The sequence below is a fragment of the Coturnix japonica genome, chromosome 8 (assembly GCF_054131305.1).
Source record: "Coturnix japonica strain WE chromosome 8, WE-NBRP24, whole genome shotgun sequence".
Taxonomy (NCBI): domain Eukaryota; kingdom Metazoa; phylum Chordata; class Aves; order Galliformes; family Phasianidae; genus Coturnix; species Coturnix japonica.
Genome location: NC_140670.1, coordinates 14,483,208 through 14,502,944, shown reverse-complemented (window position 1 = coordinate 14,502,944; position 19,737 = coordinate 14,483,208). Strand labels below are relative to the sequence as shown.

The window sequence follows — 19,737 nt, the reverse complement described above, 5'->3', positions numbered from 1 at the left end:
TCTTTATTAGTGAAATAATATGCTCTTTCTTTGGGGCTCTTGAAATATGTTCTAACGATAATGGTAATGACTTTGATTAATATTTAATCCCTGTGCTGCTATGTTCTTATAATTTACAAGATCTCAAAGGTAGCTGGGGGGAGGGAAGAAAGGGTTCTGCCTAAGTGTTTCAGTATGAGAGTGCTTAGGGAAAAACACGCCTATGTTTTTTTTACATCTTGTATCTTTTTTCTAACCTGATTTTGGGTAAAACCTTTCATAGCATGGCCGTGTTCTTGACAAGGAGATTCATATGGTATAGAAGTTGTGCTGGCATTGGCTTATTTTTCGTGGCATTTGACTCGTTGCTGTATTTGTTTATATTGCATAACAGTCATCATTCCTCTGAATCATCTGGGAATGTGAATGCAGAGGGCACAGATACAGCAGTGTGTGCTGGTGTGGAGCAGGAAGTGGCTGAGGGGTTTTTTCCTCTTCTTGTTAGCAGGGGAGCTAGGATTTATAAATACAGCAGAGCAAGCCCAAATCAGTTTCCCCCTCCACTCCACGAGTCACAGTATTGGTGTGCAGACTCACAGAACAAAAATATCTCTTGCACGTACACAGGAGAAGTATTTTCATGGTTTTCAGAGCGTGGAACATTATGAACAAAATTCTGATGGAAGCAGTACTATTGCACCACGTTGGAATGCTCTCCACAATACTTTTTGCATTTTTACAGGTCCCTTAAATACCCAGTCAGCTGATAGCGATTATCTGCTAATGCAGTCGTGACTGGTCATTGCTCCAGTCTGACGGTTTTACCTGTTGTTATATAAACCATTGTGCTGCTATAAGCATGTTTAATTTAAAAAATACTCATATGTTTTCTCATTCAAGATTATTTGAATAAGCCAGAAATAGGTTGCTCTGTATGTTTGCTTACAGAGCTCTGAAACTGAGGATTAACTGTCTAGAGAATTAGAAACTCTATGCATTTGTACTTACATAGATTCTCTCAATTTACTAATATACTGTAAATATTATGTACACACCAAACTTGAATGAATTCAACATATGGTTAATGTTTACATAATTAATGAGATGCCAAATTACATTAATATGACAAGCCATACACATAGAAGCACATGATGCACAGTCACCAAGAGCTGAAATTTGCCACACCTTTTCTTTACTTCCTGAAATGTCTGTTTGTCAGGATGGGGACTCTGAATTGTGCACAAAATTGTGGAAATTGGGATTGAAAAATCAATTACTTCTTTCTTCCGAACATTATGAATAATATAAATGTCAGCATTAAGACTTGTTATTTTTTTCATTAAACAATAATTAGTATGTTTGATCCAAATTTTTAGTCTAAACACATTAGCATTTTGTTTATAGATGAATTAAGTGTTGCTAGTTTTAATACAGTTGTTTTAGAAGGAGGGAAGGTGAAAGAAACAATTCCTCTCATTAGCCAAGAATTACCAAATATTTGGCAACACGGTGTTTTCTCAGTGAGGGTTCAATTGTTTTTCAATGAAGAAAAAGTGCAGCAAAGTGTTTTGAGAATACTGGAAGAAAAGAAGAAAAGTGGCTTATTCTTGATCATAGCTTGTTTGATTTGCAGCTTATATTTTATTGATGTTAATACCCTGTACTTTATAATACCTTTCAACATAGAATTTCAATCATTTTGGTAATGTTAAGTAATTAAACCTCCCACTGGTTCTGCCAATGGAGGTGTATTTATCATTATAACTATTTTGTAAGAGGGTAAACAAAGACAAAAAAGGTTGAGTTACTTACTGAAGAGAATATAAAAAAAATCCAGACTCCTGTTTCTCAGATGATGTTTCATTAAGTTTTCCTCCCAAAATATGCCATAAATTAAGCATGTATAACAATGCACATCACTCCCTGAGCTTGATAAATTCACATAAAACTGTGCTGGTATGTGGGGAGAATATAGAGATTTTTTGTTTCCTCACAGAGAGGCAGATTTCAGGGAGCTATATCTGAGGACCATCATTGTAAGATCTTAATTCATCTTTCTAAAATGAGTTTAAGTAACTTTCCAGTTTCCAGGGAAATGTGAGGATTTTTTATTTGGGATAAATATTTGTCCTATACCAAAGCTAGGTATATTACTGCTCTCTCATGCATGCATGTATCAACACCTTGATGTTTATGTTCTCGTCCATATGTTCTGCAATTACTTTTCTCATAGTAAGGTCACACAATTATTGTATTCTAAGCATGGTTTGGAAGAACTTTCTAGAGAATGCTTGATTTAATTGATAGTAATCAGAATGGAAAAACATTTCCAAATTGTTGAAAATGTAAAAGAAATCGCTGGTGTAAATGTGAAATAATTATTTTCTTTAATATGCACTGCCAAATATTGGAGTTTTTCTGCTACTGTTGTAATCTGATAGATACTAATATGGCAGCAATCAGAGTTCACTTCAGCAACAAAGAAGCTGTTCAATTCTGAAAGCAATCCTCTCCTTCTGACACGTTGGCACCATCATAGAGGAAAATGTCACAGTCAATATAAGCACATTTACTGACAGTTAGGTTTTTTCCTGTTACTGAAACTGTTTGAAACTTGGCTTTTATCAAAAACAGAAACTTTGACCACTCAGAATGATAAAATGATAGTTTACAGCTTAGTCATTTTCCAGTTATAAAGCAATACTTTAATGAAAATAAACAATGCATACAGGAACGAGGCAAAACAATTACTCAGAGAAATTGTTGCATTCTTGCCATCCGAGCTTTCTGATTTCCAAGAACCATCTCCAGTACAAACTAGATGAAGAGCAGTGGATTTTGTTTCACTGAGTAACTACTTGCTGACCAAGATAAAATACAGTTTGAAAATGTTATTGGTACCATGCAGGTACTTACTAAGATCCTAAGTAGCCTATTACATGAAGACGAGTTACATCGATGAAAATAACTTCTATATATCTAACTAATTTACAGACTGAACGTTACCCAACTTATATAGTGGCTTTGATTTTCTTAGAGGGAGTAAAAAATTAATTAAAGCACAAACACCTCCATAAGGAAAGTGTGTGGTGTTTGGTTTGTATGGGTGTTTTATTATTACTATTTCTGGAGTTTTTTAGCATCAGTAATATTTGAGTATTTTTATCATTTGATATTCTTCTGTCAGATCTCAGGAAGAAAAGTAATGATTTCAAGCAGTTGCATGTATAAATGCTCAAAAGTCAGAAAAAAAGGAGTCAGTAAGCCAGCTGATTTGAGAGTGCTGTGGCCAAATAGTTCAGTGTTAGATGCAGTTGTATGTATTGTTCTCTACTCATTTAAACTCATGGAGATACTACGATAAAGAGTTTTGGGACTTTAGTTTCCTATTCTGAAGGGAGGTTAGTCTCATTGTCTTGTCTCACAATGAGGAGGATGTGGACTGCATCCAATCTGGGCTTCATGCAGCTCAGAAGGTATGGATCTTGTCGTCTCCTCTGGTTGCAAGGGCACATGGAAACCTTGTGTAAGTCATTCTGTCTGGAGCATTTACCCCAAGGTTTATTCCCCGTCCCAAGATCTTCGCTCCTTCTAAGCCCTGATGGATCTGCTGGGCTGCAGCAGACAAACTGGTGGCGGAGCAGAGGAAAAATCTCTTGTGCACAAGTGTGTGCCTTCAAGTTCTCCTTGTGTACAGAATATGCGAAACTTAGCCAAGTCCAAAGCTCTGCTGTGGTTATGTTTTCAGTTTAGCAGAGCACGCTCTTCTGGCACATGAGCAGTCTCACTGATTTTCCTGGAAGTGCCAGCATGCTTGAAGCTAGATGGCTTCTGCAGGGCTTTACTGAATCATGGTATTTATCAGGACTGTCACTGCAGAACTGTCAAAATATCACTGCCTGAAAAATTCCTCCCTTTAAATGGATGAGCATGTGATGTCATCATAACTGCATTTTTATGTAAGTCCTAAAATAATTTTGGATTAAATGATGTGTTCTTTTCGTGTTGCCAGAATATAATTCACCCTTAATGGCAACAGACTGTTGTATATATATCTGAAACCTAAATATTTTGATTCACACTTAGGATTTATTGATTTTACATTGTTACCAAATGGTATTTCAAAATACCAGTTCAGAATACCATGGTTCAAAGTCTAGTCACTCATAAAGTCATTTCTTATAAACTGCTCTGAAAATGGGGGTGGCAAGGAGACAGTAAGAGCTATGAAGAACAGTGGGCAAATGGAAGCATTTTAGTGTGTGGTAGGTTTGAGAGCGATCTCGTTTTTTATTATCTCTATTTGAACTTGTGCAAATGTTGTTTCTGTGGTATTAATAACAAATCCAGAAATGCAAAACTTTTGTTAGCATCTCAGTCTGGATTTGTCTAAACGTACAGAAACTTAAAGAAAGAACTCATTGATTAAAGAAACAATTAATCCTCATTGTGCAAATATTACGTGTACCTAATCCAGATGAATTCAGAGCAAGTGCAAGAACAAATGATGGCAAGGCTGCTCTGTTTGGACAGAACACATTATTCTGAAATACTTTTGCCAAAGCCAGGGTAGTGCTGGCTTCATGTGCAATACTTCAACGCTCTGATTTGCTGCACTCGTGCCTGCTATTGCTAGTGCTAAATGAGCACACTGTAGGTCAGAAGAAACAGTTAGGTTTGCGTGTGATAAAAATGAGAGAGATACGAGGATGTTGCCTGTGTGCAAACTCACCAAATTCTTTATACACTTCTAACTGTGGAAAAACGCCACTTGATCATGAAGAACCGTCCCATACACAAAGTATCTGGACATATTATAAAAGGTGCATCAAAGAATTGTAGAATATTGCAAAAGCATGATAATTTCATATTCTCTCCTGACTTTGTCTACTGCTGTCATGCACATCTTAATACTGCATTTTAAAATCTCTTAAGTTATAAACAAGCTACTGTATCTCTCATGGCCATATGTCTGCAGCTCATAGATGTTTTTCTTATTTTTTTCCTTTTTGTTTGTCTTCTTCCCACAAAGAAAACATTTTTCTCCACTGAAGAACTGTATTTAAACAGAAGTTCTGCCTTCAGTGGGGGACAAAAGCACATTTGTGTTTTGTGTTTGTATAGATACAAACATGCATGTAAATAATTCAGTATATCACCTTATTTTCCTGCTATGTATATTAGTTTGGCATTGCTTTCTGACTTGTGGTACTATGGTACCTTTCTCCAAGCACAGAAAAAAAGCTCAGTGCATTTTGAGAATCAGAAAATAGTGGCACATCATGAACCAGCAGCATCTGGTGTACTCAGCCTCAGTCAGTGCTTGCCAAAGAAACGCGATGCTTCAAGTATGTCTGATAGCCTTTAATGTTTAATAGTTTTTTGTAGTCCGATATTGCTCCCTTTTACTTCCTTTTGATTGCACTGTCTCATTATCATATGTCATTGTATGTACTGCATTCTTTTGCAAACATAAACACATGCACAAAAATTTTATTTCTACCATGAATCCGAGAACTTCATAGCTACCATGGCTATTGGAATTTCTGTGTATTAATTAAGTGACTAATCTTTCGCTTGCAAACATTTCTGTTATAACTGTTTCAAAACAGTTTTGAGGGTAAAAAGGTTCCCAAAACTCTAAGTAGTAGATTGTGTAGATGGATACAGTGTGGTTTTTGAGCATCCTCTTAATCTACTTGTTGATGGGAATAGAACTTCATATTAGTGCAATACTAAGTCGTCTACCCTAGTGGTCTTTATCATTTATTTTGGTAGACTTAGAACTATCAGTAAAGAATCCGTAAGTGTTATTGTGAGATGAGAGCACATGTACTGCCCAGCAGTTTGCTTGTTGTGAATCTCAAAGGAGTTCCTTCCTATTCAAAACTGTAGCATGCTGCACAAGTGTTCTGTGGCTTATCCTGCTGAGGTTTAGTGACAGTAGTGGCCATAGCTGTAATTGGCTTTCCCCTGAAAATAGTCGTGCTCCATTTAAATACTTACAGGTGATGAGAGGAGTATCTTACTAGCTTTCTTTAAACCCAGATCAGTTCAGATTTTATACATTTCCTTCCTACTTTATAAATTCCACTGTGTGAATTATTCTGCAGCAACTTTGTTTGTTTTTACAACTCTTATTTGCAAAGAACTGTTATACTTGGCAAAGTTGTAACAAGAGTTCTCATGCACATAATTCTAAATTTCTACATATTTTAATATTGGTTAATACTTAAATAAAAATGTAAAAGAAAAAAGTTCTTGGAAGAACAAAATTAAATGGCAGAATTGAGCTTTAGGAAACCCAGATGACCGAGCTGTAGCTTTTAGAGAATTCTATCCCTTTGCTTTGCAGGATCTGAAAAGCAAGCTCTACTATCTGCATTTCAGTACTTTTATGTTGCCTTTCCAAGGGAAAAAGGAGTTGGATGCAGGCCTGAGTTAGATCTCACGGGGATAGTGTTCTGTACCTTAAATTACAATCAGATGTATTTTAGTTCAGACACAGTTTTCATCTGAAAATTGGTAAGAAGCCTAATTATTTGACCAGGTTACTATTTACACAGACCACTGTATAGCAATCTGTGATTTATCCACAGCTGGCAACACGTGAACCTTGAAAGGCTTTGTTTGGTGTTTGGAACAGTTTTTTAAAAATCCAACTCTGTTCATTAAATGAAAAAATAAAAGATGGTAGAAATTGCTATAGAGACAAGATGTTATAAAAACTGTTCGTTTTAACTCTTCAGAATGTAAAAAAAGCAAGGAAGCTTGGATGTTTACAGGCTTCCAGTCGTTCAAGGTACTGAGTAACTCCACAAGAAACAAAGCATTCTTATGCCCTTTGGACTTCTATTGTCATGTAGCAAGTCAGGCCCAGATTTTGAAAGCAGTTGTGCATTTCCTAGCCCGGAAAGCATGGAGCGGGGAAAAAGAAATATAAGACTTTCTAAGTAGTCTTTAATCTATAGACTTTTCATTATATTCTTCACTCAGCAAGTACAATACTTAAGATGATCTGTTAGTTGAAGTACATAGGAGAAAAACATGTATATTCTGTAATTCAAAGAAAGAATAGTATGTATAAAAAATGGAAAATAAGATTGTTTCACTGTTGTACCTTTTAGCATTTCACAGTCACAGTGTAAGATAGAACTGATATGGGGTTTTATTTATCTGAAAACCTCCCCCCCTTTATTTCTGTGCCTCAGACATTATCTCTGGCCTTAAATTTAACAATTGCTGCTTTTACTTGAAAATTACTATTATTCACTGAGCTTTGAAAACAGTTCACAGAATCACAGAACCGTAGGAGTTGGAAGGGACCTCTGGAGATCTGCTCCAACCCCCCTGCTAGAGCAGGTTCCCCACTGTAGGTTACAAGTAGGTTAGAGGATCAGTTCCTTCCGTATTAAGCCAAGTTATTCCCAGATATCAAGTTACATTAAGTATTATACTCCCATCTACTTCTATTAGCATAAATACTGCAGGCAGATGGATGTGAAAGCTGCGTAATCACAAAAAAAAAGAAAAAGAATTTAACTAGTGTCTACAGCACAGATATAGTGTTTAGGATGGAAAGTAATGGTAGGGGAAAGGAATATGAACAACACAGGCTTCAAATATTACTATTAAAGAACGAAGGTAGGTACTTTTACTGGGAATTATAAACTGCATTGTGCCATTTTTAAGAGACTGAGCATTGTGGTTGTAGCTGAATGTCCCAGTGAGACTGTGTGGACTGGGGGCAGGAGCACAGGTCAGCACAGTGCTGAGAGCATCCCAGCTTCTCTTCCTGCAGAAGCCTGGATCCCTTCATGGTGGTTGTAGAGAAATGAAAATACTGGGCGGAAATGTGAAAAGCTGTAGGTTTCTCCTGTAGAACAATTACACCATACTCAGCATATTTATTAAAAGCGAGGTAGTAATCTTTCAGGCAAAGGATTTCATTACTCTCTTAGTTGTGAGTAAGCCATCTTGTTGGACTCTGGAATTAAGCAGTGCAGTCTGATTGACTCTTGTTCCAAAGAGGGCCATTTAAAATTATAATGTAGTACCTTTTAAAATACAAATTCTAGTCTTGACTGCCATGAGAAAGTGTACTGCATAGAAAATAGAGTAGTGGGTTATATTTATCTTGGGAATGTTTTTCTTTCTCAGCATACGCAGATTCTTTGTCACCTCCCTAATATGTTAATGTAAAGGCAATGTTTTTTCCACAGTTGTGTGGTTTTGTTTGTAGTCTGTGTGTGTGGCAGAAAGGTGGGATTGTGATGCAGTTCCTAATTTGAAGGAAATAAAAATCTCTGTTCTGTTTGGATGCTTGCAGGGATTCTTCCTGACGGTGTCACCAGAAGCAGTATTAAAAGTGGCTACTCAGGCTTCTGCAAACAACAAGATCTTCAGCTTGAATCTTTCTGCACCGTTTATTAGCCAGTTCTACAAAGAGCCTATGATGAAAGTCATGCCTTACGTGGATGTCCTTTTTGGAAATGAGACGGTGAGTTTTATGAAAGTATTTGTGTCTCTTGCACATACTTGTTTGTGTCTGTCAGCCTGTTTTCCAGTCCTCCATTATACAGAAAGTTTGTGACCATCTAAGATAGCACTGGAGAATGAAATCCATAGTCACAGGATTGTGAAATGTCAGTTGATACCAAATATGTAACTTGACCTGTCAGATTTGCAACTTGCTTGTTTTAATCTGGAGACTTGAAGAAATTACTCCAGATTAAAAGAGGAAATCTCCAGCATGTTAGCTGCTTCCTAATAAATACCCATATGCATGATGCACCAGCTCTTCAGTTAAATTTGTGTGGGGAAAACCATACAAAGGGCTGTCATTGAAGTGCTGCTACTCATTTTCATACTCACATGCTTTTTCTTGATAATATTTTTGTGTTGAAATAGACTCTCTGGGGAGAAGTCATAAGAGAAAGCTAAAAGCCAGTCAGTTGGTTTAGAAGTCTCTCACTGATTTTTGTGGTGAATAGAGTGGTAGTCTGTCTAAGGAAGGGTTATTTTTGCCATGCAGTGTTTGGGAAACCTTTTGCGTGAAATCTTGCCTGGAAGTCGATGGTAATAGGCAAACTGAATTCAGATTTCACTCATTGTAGTGATATCAATTTAGATTTTTTTTTCTGTTTCAGAAAGTGCTCTTAAATTTTGGTTTTCTTGGCACAAAATGGTTTAATAGATAAGTGTATCTTGGAAGGTGTGACATGCCTAATTAAAGTGTTGGCTTGTCAAAGATAACTATGTCAGTACTGGAAAATTATGGAGAAACGACTTATCCCAGTCAGTGATTATTCCTCTTTGTGACTCAGGGAGTTACACCAACACAAATCAGTTTTTCTGCTACTGCTGTGTACAGATCAGGGCCTAACAATGTTACAGATACAATACCTAAATAAGTACTTTTAAAATGAAGGAAATTGTGGTGTTTTTAAGTGCAGTAGAATAGGAAATCTTTCTCAAACTGTAGGTAACAAAACAACCAGTATTTTCTTGACAGTTTGCTGTTGTTGCCAATTTTTGCTTTATTCTATTCTTTGCAGTACAATCCTCACAAGGACGATACTGAGCGTTCTGATTTAATAATGGTATATTAGAAATTTTAAGAAAAAATCAGATTTCACAAATTAGGTAGATCATATTTAGTCAATACTTGGGTGGCAGAGCTTCAGAGAAACTTCTGGGACTAAATATGTTTGGTCTTCTGTATAAACATTACCTCATTAAATTTGTATCACAGGAGTTCATAAGGTGCTGTTTTTCAGTAGATAAAATGTTGATTGGTACTATTTGTATATTTGCATACTTAATAAGCAATAGCCTACAATGGCAGCATTCCAATTTTGGAAATTATATTCAGACTACCTTAATTTCCCCTGCCATTTCAGTTTGCTATGGTATTTTTCACCTTCTGTCATAAAAATATTATGTAGCAATGTTGCGTGTATTAAAGCATCAAATATTCCTTACATTTTTTGAAGCATTTTAATGCCTTTCAGATAAAAGATGCAATTTAAACTGAAGTGATCATCTTTAGACTTACATGTAAATACGTCAGAGTACAAGTCTTTTATGTTCCTTTTTGCACACAGTGTTCTTGAACTTTGTAATCATTTGAAAATCCTGGTCATCTTTTAGACTCTGCTTTTGACTATATAAACCGGTCATTGCTGCTTTTGGGTTGTTGAAATTGTATTCACAGTGGTTTATTCTCTTGTCTTTCTGTATAACTTGAAACCACACCCTTGGCATGGTATACATCCAGTTTATAGTAGCTGCTGTATCTTGTAATTGTCATTCTTTCTACTCTTTGCATATGGTTTGTGGTAAAGAGAGGTTGCAAAACTGAAGAAAAGCTAACTCTGACATGTTCTGCCTTCTGGTAGCTTCCTGCTTTGTTTATTGTTTCTATATTCATTTAATTTGCAAGTACATTCAGAACTTTTTTGTCTTTATGTATGCCTTGATGGGCAAAGAGCCTCTTCAGCTAACCAACACCAAGATTTTGCTCATTTACTATGATTCCTTTTGCTTTTTGCCAAGTTTTCCATCAGTTATGCTAGTTTAGTTAAATACTTGAAGCATGTAGGTTAACATACAAGTAATACACCTAAGTGGTGTGGTTGTTATTTGATTAGTACAACAATAGTCCCAGACATGATTTTTATTCCTCTCTGTGTTTATCCTCACACTACATTATAGACCAATGCAATTTGATTGTTAAGCACTGAGCTGTTTACTTTTCTTTTTTCTTAGAGTAATACAAAAAACATCCGAGAACAGCAAGATTCCAAATTGCTGCTATTCCTAAACTAAAAACAATTGGCAAAGTGATTTTAAATTATATCTTCTACTTAAAAATTTACATCTGAATGGAGATTGGTTATTTCAAGTTTCAGCCAGATGGTAATTAAAATGGGCAAGATATAAACCCCTTGAAATAAATGTCCTAGTTTACAATGTAAATGCCAACATACCCTTATCTGCAGTCGAGACAGTGAGCGCAGTGGTAGGAACTCAGTACATTTCCCAGCTCCAGCACCAGCTCAGTGACCACTGGTGTTTTGATCACTGTTTTAAATCCCTTTTATAGCTGGCCAAACATCTTGCCTTGGATTTTTTATATTATTAACTGTACTTCATGTAACAAATTTAGTACAGAACATTCAGAATAGGAATAATTACATGTTCATTGCTGCTAACCAATTAAGGCCATTCTGCAGTCGTAGTCTAGCAATACATGACTGGAGAACTTGATTATTGTCGTTGCTTTTAACTTTTATTAAATTAAGGGTTTTTTTAATAGTGTCATTTTGTAAATGATTCTTAGCAATAATACCTTCCAAGCTACCATAATCACTGGATAATTAACCTGCCAGGATTAAGCACACTCTACTTTGCCTCAGGATGCTTAACTCACGAATAAGGTCAATTATCTCCTGATGGTAACTGCTTTGTCACAAGTTGCTGCTTAATTCCTCTGTAGAGGCTCACCTTACAATACATATTTTACAACTGAAGGTAACTTTCTGCAGCAGAATGTTCCAAGGAGTGAAAGCTTTTAATATTACATCCATACACAAAGCTGTGCAATATTTCATATGCAGCAATTACCAGTTAAGGAGCCAAAATTCACATTTATTTCTTTCTTAGACCACTTTCCACTTTGGGCCACAACTTGCTGTCTTTGTTGCACTTTCAACAGTGTCAGCTCAGGAGGCATCACTGCTGTCCTACCTTATTTGCAGTTGAGAGCCCAAAGAAGGGGAAGGTGAACTCCAAACTTATTGTCTACCCCAAAGATGAGAATGGCATCTCCTCAGCAAACAAACTGCTCCTATGGGGAAAGGCCTAAGTTTTAGAACACGCAGCTGGATCGCAGTATCTTTTCTGTGGAGGGAGGTCTTCAGAATTCAAGGGATTCTACAAAGCTTTTATGATTCATCCCTACATATGACAGTCATTCATGACTCAGAGAAGAGTGTTTTATTAAGGTACTGATGTGGTAAAATTCTTCTGGGTTCTCTTCCTTCACATACGCAGGACATCACTGAGAAAATTTTAAAATTAGAAACTTCAGAATTATAGACATGCTGAGCTCCTCATCTATTGGTTCACAGTAAAAACCATAGTCGACAATATAGCTTGCGCTGTATACTGTGCAACAATCAGTAAAAGCTAAGGAAGGTATGTAGGACAAAAATAATATACTTTTTCTTTAAGCAGTGGTATAATAAACTAATAGAACAAATCTTGGAAATAAGATCTTCCTTTCTGATGTATAATATACTGCAGCTTCTAAAGACACACTGAACAAATCAGTTTCAAGACTCTGAACTGAAGTTCTGCCAAGACAGATGCTTCTGGTAGGTCTTTCAGGAAATTGATGCTGGTGCAACAGCAAGCGTGATGAAAAGAGATGAAGTTGGGTGCAAGACTTCATACTTTGACAAGCTGTGACAGTAGCTTTAGTAATGGCTCTGGAGTTGTGAATCCTCTGCTTTAATAAGGTGTATGCCTTGTATATAATAAGGTATCAAGCAGGTCTTGTCATCATTTCATCTCACAATTATAGTGAAATTGTACTTTTTTTAGGTCTCAATTTAAAATGCTTTCAAGTGGTGTATTAAATACTAATATAAACATTCCCACTAATACATGTCATTTAAATACAGTCTTTATGAACTTTTATGAGTCTTTATAAAGACGCATCTCCTTAGTGACATGGAATCTCTTTAATGGCTGATAATAGTCATTAAATCTGATAAGCTTCCTTAAAGTTTTAAACTTGTAACAATGATAAATGCTCTCTTGATTTTGATCTTGCAATCAGTCTGTACTTTTGTGCTTATCTTAACTGTAGGAGGGAATGCAATTTTCTTGCATAAAATGGTCTTCAGTGCACTTGAGTTTACACCTAAATCACAGTTTCCAAGCAAATTTGTCTATTCCTTTCCTGTAATCTATAACACGTTTGCAAACACCTTTCACTGCACATACTTGGGTATATAACATTAAGATATGACACTTGGACAAACCACAGTCGGGCATAGAAACTTGGCTGGGTTATCACCAAAGACCAGATTGGTTTAGGAATCTGCCCACAGCTTTCAAGGGCAAGATTTAATAGCCTTTGTAAGGTGAACAAGCCACATGGTGATTCTCTGTAAAGTGATGTACATTCATAATGGTGTAATTGAATTGATCTGAATTTACGCCAGCCTAATTGCTTCTGTTCATACACCTCTCAGATCATTTCCCACCCTTACTGCATGCCTTTTCACACTGGTGAATTGTCTGTTTCCAAGGAAATGATTAAGAGGTAAGAGACAGGAGAAAATCAGATGTCAGGTATAATTTGATGTGTGGAGAAAGTTTGACTTCTGATGAATGAGGAAAGGGAGGCAAACGTTTCAATCTGTACTTCAAGAAGAATAGGGATATAGCAAATGATGGCTGGTCATGCCATGAATCTAACAGAGTTGTTTATGAAATTAATTTCAGGTAAGCATTCAAAATCACTTCTGAATATTTGAAATTATCAGTAGAGGACAAACAGTAAATTGTGTTTGGATTGAAAGTGAGTGTCTTGAGGAGGCGCATTTTGTTGCACAGTTAACTTGCTTGCATGTAAAGTGCTTCAAGATACATTAATTCTTACTCTTTAACTTATAGGAACTCATGGATAATGAGGGATTATTTTCATTACTTGGAAGATAACTTCCTTAGAAATTCCACCTTTACATTCACTTTCTAAATCTTTTTTTTCATTCTGATTTAAATTTTCAGAAATATTGTCTTAAATGAATTAAGTTGGATGCCAGTGTTTTACATTCCGATTTATATGTCAGTATTTTTCATTTTCCAAAGGTTTTCAGAAACTTTCCCCACTGGTGAGGGTGATTATCTTCATTTCGTAGGCTGAGTGTGAAAGTGAGACTTGCGTGTTCCCTTACAGGGAGCTTGCAGTTACGTTAAAAACCATAGTCAGGTATTCTGACCCAGTTTATTAAATACACATGGGGAAAAAAATTGTTAGGGGACAGCTTGTCTTCTTTTTAGCAGGTAGAGGTTTTTAAGGTCAGCTGCTGCTTGCGTTTGCTTTTCTAAACTGCTGTAAACAGATGGCAATTTCTTCTTATAAGTCTTTATATTTAACACTGCTGCAAAGGCTTTGGAAGGAGCCTGGGAATTAAGAATTATTATTTTGAGTGGAGGAAAAATAAATGTTATTTTCCTTTGGTGTCTTTGTAGGATCTTGACGCTTATTTCCTGGTGTAAATAATGCATGTTCAATTATAGGAAAGCTGTGGCATTTAAATATTGCTGCTTAATTCACAGAATTAACTTTCGCAGTATTTGAAAATCTAATAAATTGTGGCCAAGTGGAAAATGAGAGGATCTCTGGCACAAGGGAGGTTGATAATGTCAGTGGCATGCTGTAAAGATGTGCTGTGGGATGGATGCCTTTGGCTATTTCAGCTGCAGACGCTGAATCTGCTTCTTCCTCTTTCCTCTCTCCCCATCTACCTTATGAACTGCAGTGGCTCTCTAAGATGAAATGCTTTTAAATCATTTCCCAACCTTGTAGCCGTCATTGATAAAAGCCCTGTTACTTGAAATGATATGAATCACTGTGGAGTTAATCATACCTTATACAACAACATATTTTGTTGTGATTCATTCTGTTTCAATTGATCATCTTATTTATCTACATTGTCTCAGCTGCTGCTTTGAAATTCATGAGTAATAACCAAGTAATTATTTTAGTATATTTTACCTAGTACATTATGAATGAAATGAAAATTGAGAGCCAAGTATTTAAATTGATATTTAGTGCTGCTTTCAGTTAATGTCTAGCTATTTAAGTAATTTAGGAATCCTATCTCAGAAATGGCTTTTCTCTTTTTATGGAAGACAGCTAGGTATTTAGAAAAGAAACACATACTTTACAACAGGCTTCACATCTTCAAACCAGAAATATTTTCCAGTACTGTCTTGGAATGCTTAGGGATATTTATCCTTTCTTATGCTACACAGCATTGAGATACTTTTAAGATGACGAATACTGTACAGAATGCAGCTCAAGATCGAACACGTCCCATGAGAAGGCAGATTTCACTGCATTTCAGCAGCTTGTGTTTCACTGACGATGACAGATAACCCTTTTCACTTTGTAGCACTTCCCAGAGTGTTTCATAGCACTTCATAAACATTAAAGCTCAGAATAAACCAAGAAGGTGGGTGTGTAGTCTTGTCTCTGTTTAACAGGTGGACAATTGAGAGGTTACTTGTCCAAGGTCATACAGCAGAGCCAGGAACAAGCACAACTGAGTTCTAGCTTTTTTTCTTCTGATAGTGTCCTGAAATGTTGTGAGTTGATGAATATGGCTGGGACAAAACTCACCCGTCCGGAGGAAAAGGCCTGCAGAGTTTGGCTTTCAGTTTTCAGCAGGCAAATAACATACATCTTAGAAAGAATTTTCAAGGTGAAATTCATGCATTTTCAGTAACAAAAATGTGAGTGCAAAGAGCAAATATGCTGTAGAAAAACTGCATAAATAAGGATAGGAAAAATAGAATATAATTTGTAAAAAGTAGAATGGAAACTTCCATATAAACTTTTTAAATCAGCCTACATTCAGAACAGTTCAGGTTCATGGGGTTATTTGCAGGTAAAATATTTTGGATTTTGTTAAAAAAAAAAAAAAGTATTTAGATTTTTAAAAATTTTAATACAAAATGTTGAATTTCCTTTTCCAATCCATTTGAAGTCTGTTGTGCAACCAGACATCTCAAGCCCCTTTTGAGGCAGGTGTATCCAGTTTGTGATTCAGAACACAGTCAGACCTGAAAACTCTTACATTGTCAGAGTCATTCAGATGTCTTGAGGATTCTCTCCTGATGCTGTCCCTACTGTGGGTTATAGCGCTGTATTTAAGGTGCCATTCTGTGATATATTCTTGATCCCATCTCAGTGTAAGTAGACAAGAAAGGGTTGATCTCTCTCACTTGCTCTTACTCTCTCCCTTAACAAACCAAATCTGACTAGATGGGAGGGCAATATCTGGTAGTGCAGAGGACTTCGGTGGTTTTGTTTGTTTGTTTTTGAAGGGGGAGTGGAAGGGAGATATTGGTCTTTGTAAGTTTGTTTCCATGGTTTTTTGCATGGAAGGAAGGTGAGGAAGAAGAACATAAAGTGTACATAGGAAGAATGAGTGTTGGGGCCTATTTCAACACCTACCACAGATAGATTTAGATTGTCCCAACAGATAATTATCCAGACTGTTCTTGGAAATCACTGAAGGGGATCCCATAGCTTCATTGCTTTACTGGTTGATCATTTTTGAGGCCGAAGACAGCTCATCCCCTTCCTATACAACCTGAGTTTTTGCTGTCCCATCAAACTAAGCCAGTTCTCTCAGGCTCAGAAGAGAACTAATAAGTAATCTCGCTTTATCACTTCTGAACTATTCAAAGATAACGGTGACAATCCAGCACTTTCCTGTCTTTTCCATTTTCTGTTTGTGTTCGTTTGTTTGACTGCAGGAACCATTACAGCAAGTTCAGACCACTAAGTGCCCTGAGGTAACAAGTGGCTATGTTGGCAAATACAAAATGCTTTGACTTAACTTAGTCTTCAATGAAAGTAATTGCATAGAAACCCCAGAGGCATGAGTATTCGGTAATGCAGTTGTAGGAAATGGGTCTCATTCAGTTCTCAAGACTCCTATTGAGATTTTGCTGTGAATGATACTTACATAATTGGCTTCTGTCTCATTAGCTGAAGAAGTTAAAACCACTTTGGTTTTACAAACTAGTTATAGAAATTCTCTTAGATAGAAATTCTCTATAGAACTGAATCCTTCTTTTTTACAAACTTCTAGTGAAGACTGAAGCACTTTTTTAAGCCAAAACAGTCAAGATCGCCAATGATCTTATATTTCTTGTTTGCAGAATATACAGAGTGAAATTTATTGTACCAAATTTTTAGCATTGTAATATAGTGAGACTTTAACTAATTATATATAAAATTATCTGAGTATTCCCAAAAGCTGATCCTCGGGTTTTCAAAATGTTTTCATCTTTTCAACTACTTAAATTTTATCTCCTTTTGCCTCCCTTCCCCCAAAACACAGTGAGAACGGCATCATACCTCACTGAGTTACAAAGTTAATCATAATTGAGCAGTGAGTATTGCAGAAATATCTATGAGATCCTTTGAAAAATATTATTTTCAGTGAATGGTAGTATGCTGGATGGCTAGAGTACAGTATATAGCTCAACAGATCTCAGTAGTGTGCATACAAACCAAGGAGTTAGATGCCTATAAAAATAACATGAACTCATGTAATTACACTTTTATCTTAAAAAATTCAAAATGAGATCACTTTAACATTGCACAGGCTTTTTTTTTTTCTGGTGTTTGCTTGCTTTATGTGCTTGATGTTGCAGCCTTCCCCATTCTTCTCACATGAGCTGTGTTGTGTCTCTGCTGTTCCCATGGTTTTTATGCATCTCTCTGTCCTCTGGTGTCACAGGTAGAGTCTCCACTGTGGCACCTTCTTGCTGCCTGAAGTGTTCCTTGGAGAACTATTTAATATCACTCACAGTATTACTCCCATGATTAGCCATCATTGAACATCTGTTGCCTATCCAGCATTTTGGAACTGTATACACAGCTAGTTTGACAGTCCTGTGGGGAGAGATATTTTATAACTGGATGAGAGAGCAAGTACTTACACTACTGAATTTTTCAAGAAAATATGCAATAATGTTATATACACAGAGAATAAAAGTAGCTGTGTTTTCCAGACTGTGTGAGAGTAAATGTTTCATGTAATAATTTTAATACTGAAGCTGCTTTAGAAAAAGGGTATAAAACATGCAGGTGTCATTGTACAAAACTGTGTTCAGACCGGATTAGAACAGTTTTGATTATTTTATTTTTTTTATAAAACTTATATTAGGAAATAATACTGAAAACATACTCTGAATGTTTAGGAATAGAACTGGCAATATCTTTATGACGTTAATATATATTTCCATACTGTTACACAGAACTTATTTAAAAACTACAGTTTAAACCTTGTTTCTTTTCTTACGTTATCTTTCTCTATCAACACCTTCCTTCAAGTTGTTTATATAGCTCAAATACTGTTTTTATTCTGTCAAGACAGTTTCTCATCTGATTACACAGCTATACAGTAGTTACATTTTTCTGACTTTCTTCATAAGAAGGGTGAAACTAGGCGCTTAAATCCTCCTTTGCTAATTTCTATCCAGCTGTATAATCTTCTGTTACTAAGATTCCAACTGTTTAAGAATTTGATAGGAAGAAATGTAAATCATAGATGTTTCATTAAGACTACTGAGGAGATGTTATGTGCAAGTAAACAGTGTAAACATAATTTTCCTTTATCCGTTGATGAGTACATTGAAGGTATTTAAAACTGACTTCCTCTAAACTTTATTTAGTAAAGTCTATGTTTTAATTTTGAATTTAGAATGAAGATACTGGAGTTGCTAATACTGAGCATTATTTTATTATTTAAATTTACTTATTTTTCAGTTGAAACACGAATTTGTCAATCCGATTTATGTGATTAAAAGGAAAGCTGAATGTGCACTATACAAAGGAGCATATTCAATCAGTCATAAATATATGTAAAGATTACAAAAATATTGTATTGATTTCTAGTTAATTTTTCAAAATGTTATCCAAAAAGTGAGGAAATGAGCTTTCTGCAACTAGAGAAATTTCTGAAGTTGCGGAGAATCACAAACATATTCCACCATCAGCGTACCTGAAGGCTTTAGATTTTCTGGGATCATGTATGACCTTTGTGGCTGGATAGTCAGATAGCCCTTACTCACAGCATTCATTATAAATGCCATTTTGAGACAGTTGTGATTAATATGTCTTTTTCCTCCCACTGCAATTTATACTGGACCAGTAGACTCATCTGAGAGTAGTTTTGGACTCATACCAGTTTCAGATAAATGGATCAGACTAGTTAAATTCTGTACATACAGTTGCCAAACACTATGCATTAGATTTGAACATCAAAGGAACTGCCAGATTTGGGTAGAGCTGCTTCTTGGTATAAATGAATTACGATAATGAGTCAAAGTACTGAATCTAACAGCTCAAAAAAGAACACTCATCGTCTGGAACCAAATTCATTTCTCTTGGAATCTAATTTAGTGAAAAGAGCTGAAAAAGGACATAGCCTCATGCTGGCCAATTGTAGCCTGTCTCTGAATGTGCATTATCTGAGAGGTGGGTGGACAGATGTATAAGTATTCTGAAAGGTAGCACTGGTGGGAGGTGGGCCTATTATTTAGAGTGCACCATGACATGGAAGTGACAAGGTAAGTCATCCCAAAGTTATCTTTTGATCTAATGAAATGATATTAAGTAGCATAAGGTATGTTTTTTTCCTTCTTGTATCAGGCTTGATTCTAAGCATACTTGTTCATTTTGCACCTACTGCACTGGAGGTTTTTTAGTAGGAAGTATCAGTTATCTCTTTCTGATCAACCATCAATGCTACTATTCTTAAGTATGAGTTTATCTGCTTCATCATTTGGAACTTAAAAATACATTGTGTAGAATGCTACAATATATATTAACAGAATATGTGGTAGTTCAGAAGGCATTTGGACAGATCTGAAGTGACTGGAGTGTATCTAACAGGCTAGTAATGTTATCAGACCAGGAAGATGCTTAATTTAGGAGTA

The 19,737-nt window shown here is 36.0% G+C and overlaps 1 protein-coding gene across 4 annotated transcripts in view; it reads left to right on the top strand.

Moving 5' to 3' along the window:
• Window positions 1-19,737, top strand: part of ADK (adenosine kinase) — a 253,442-nt gene that overhangs the window by 170,872 nt on the left and 62,833 nt on the right. For all 4 annotated transcript variants that reach the window (XM_015866530.3, XM_085554286.1, XM_015866531.3 and 1 more), the window contains one exon: window positions 8,309-8,479. In XM_015866530.3, coding sequence (XP_015722016.3) covers window positions 8,309-8,479 — 171 coding nt within the window. The remainder of the gene's footprint in view (window positions 1-8,308; window positions 8,480-19,737) is intronic.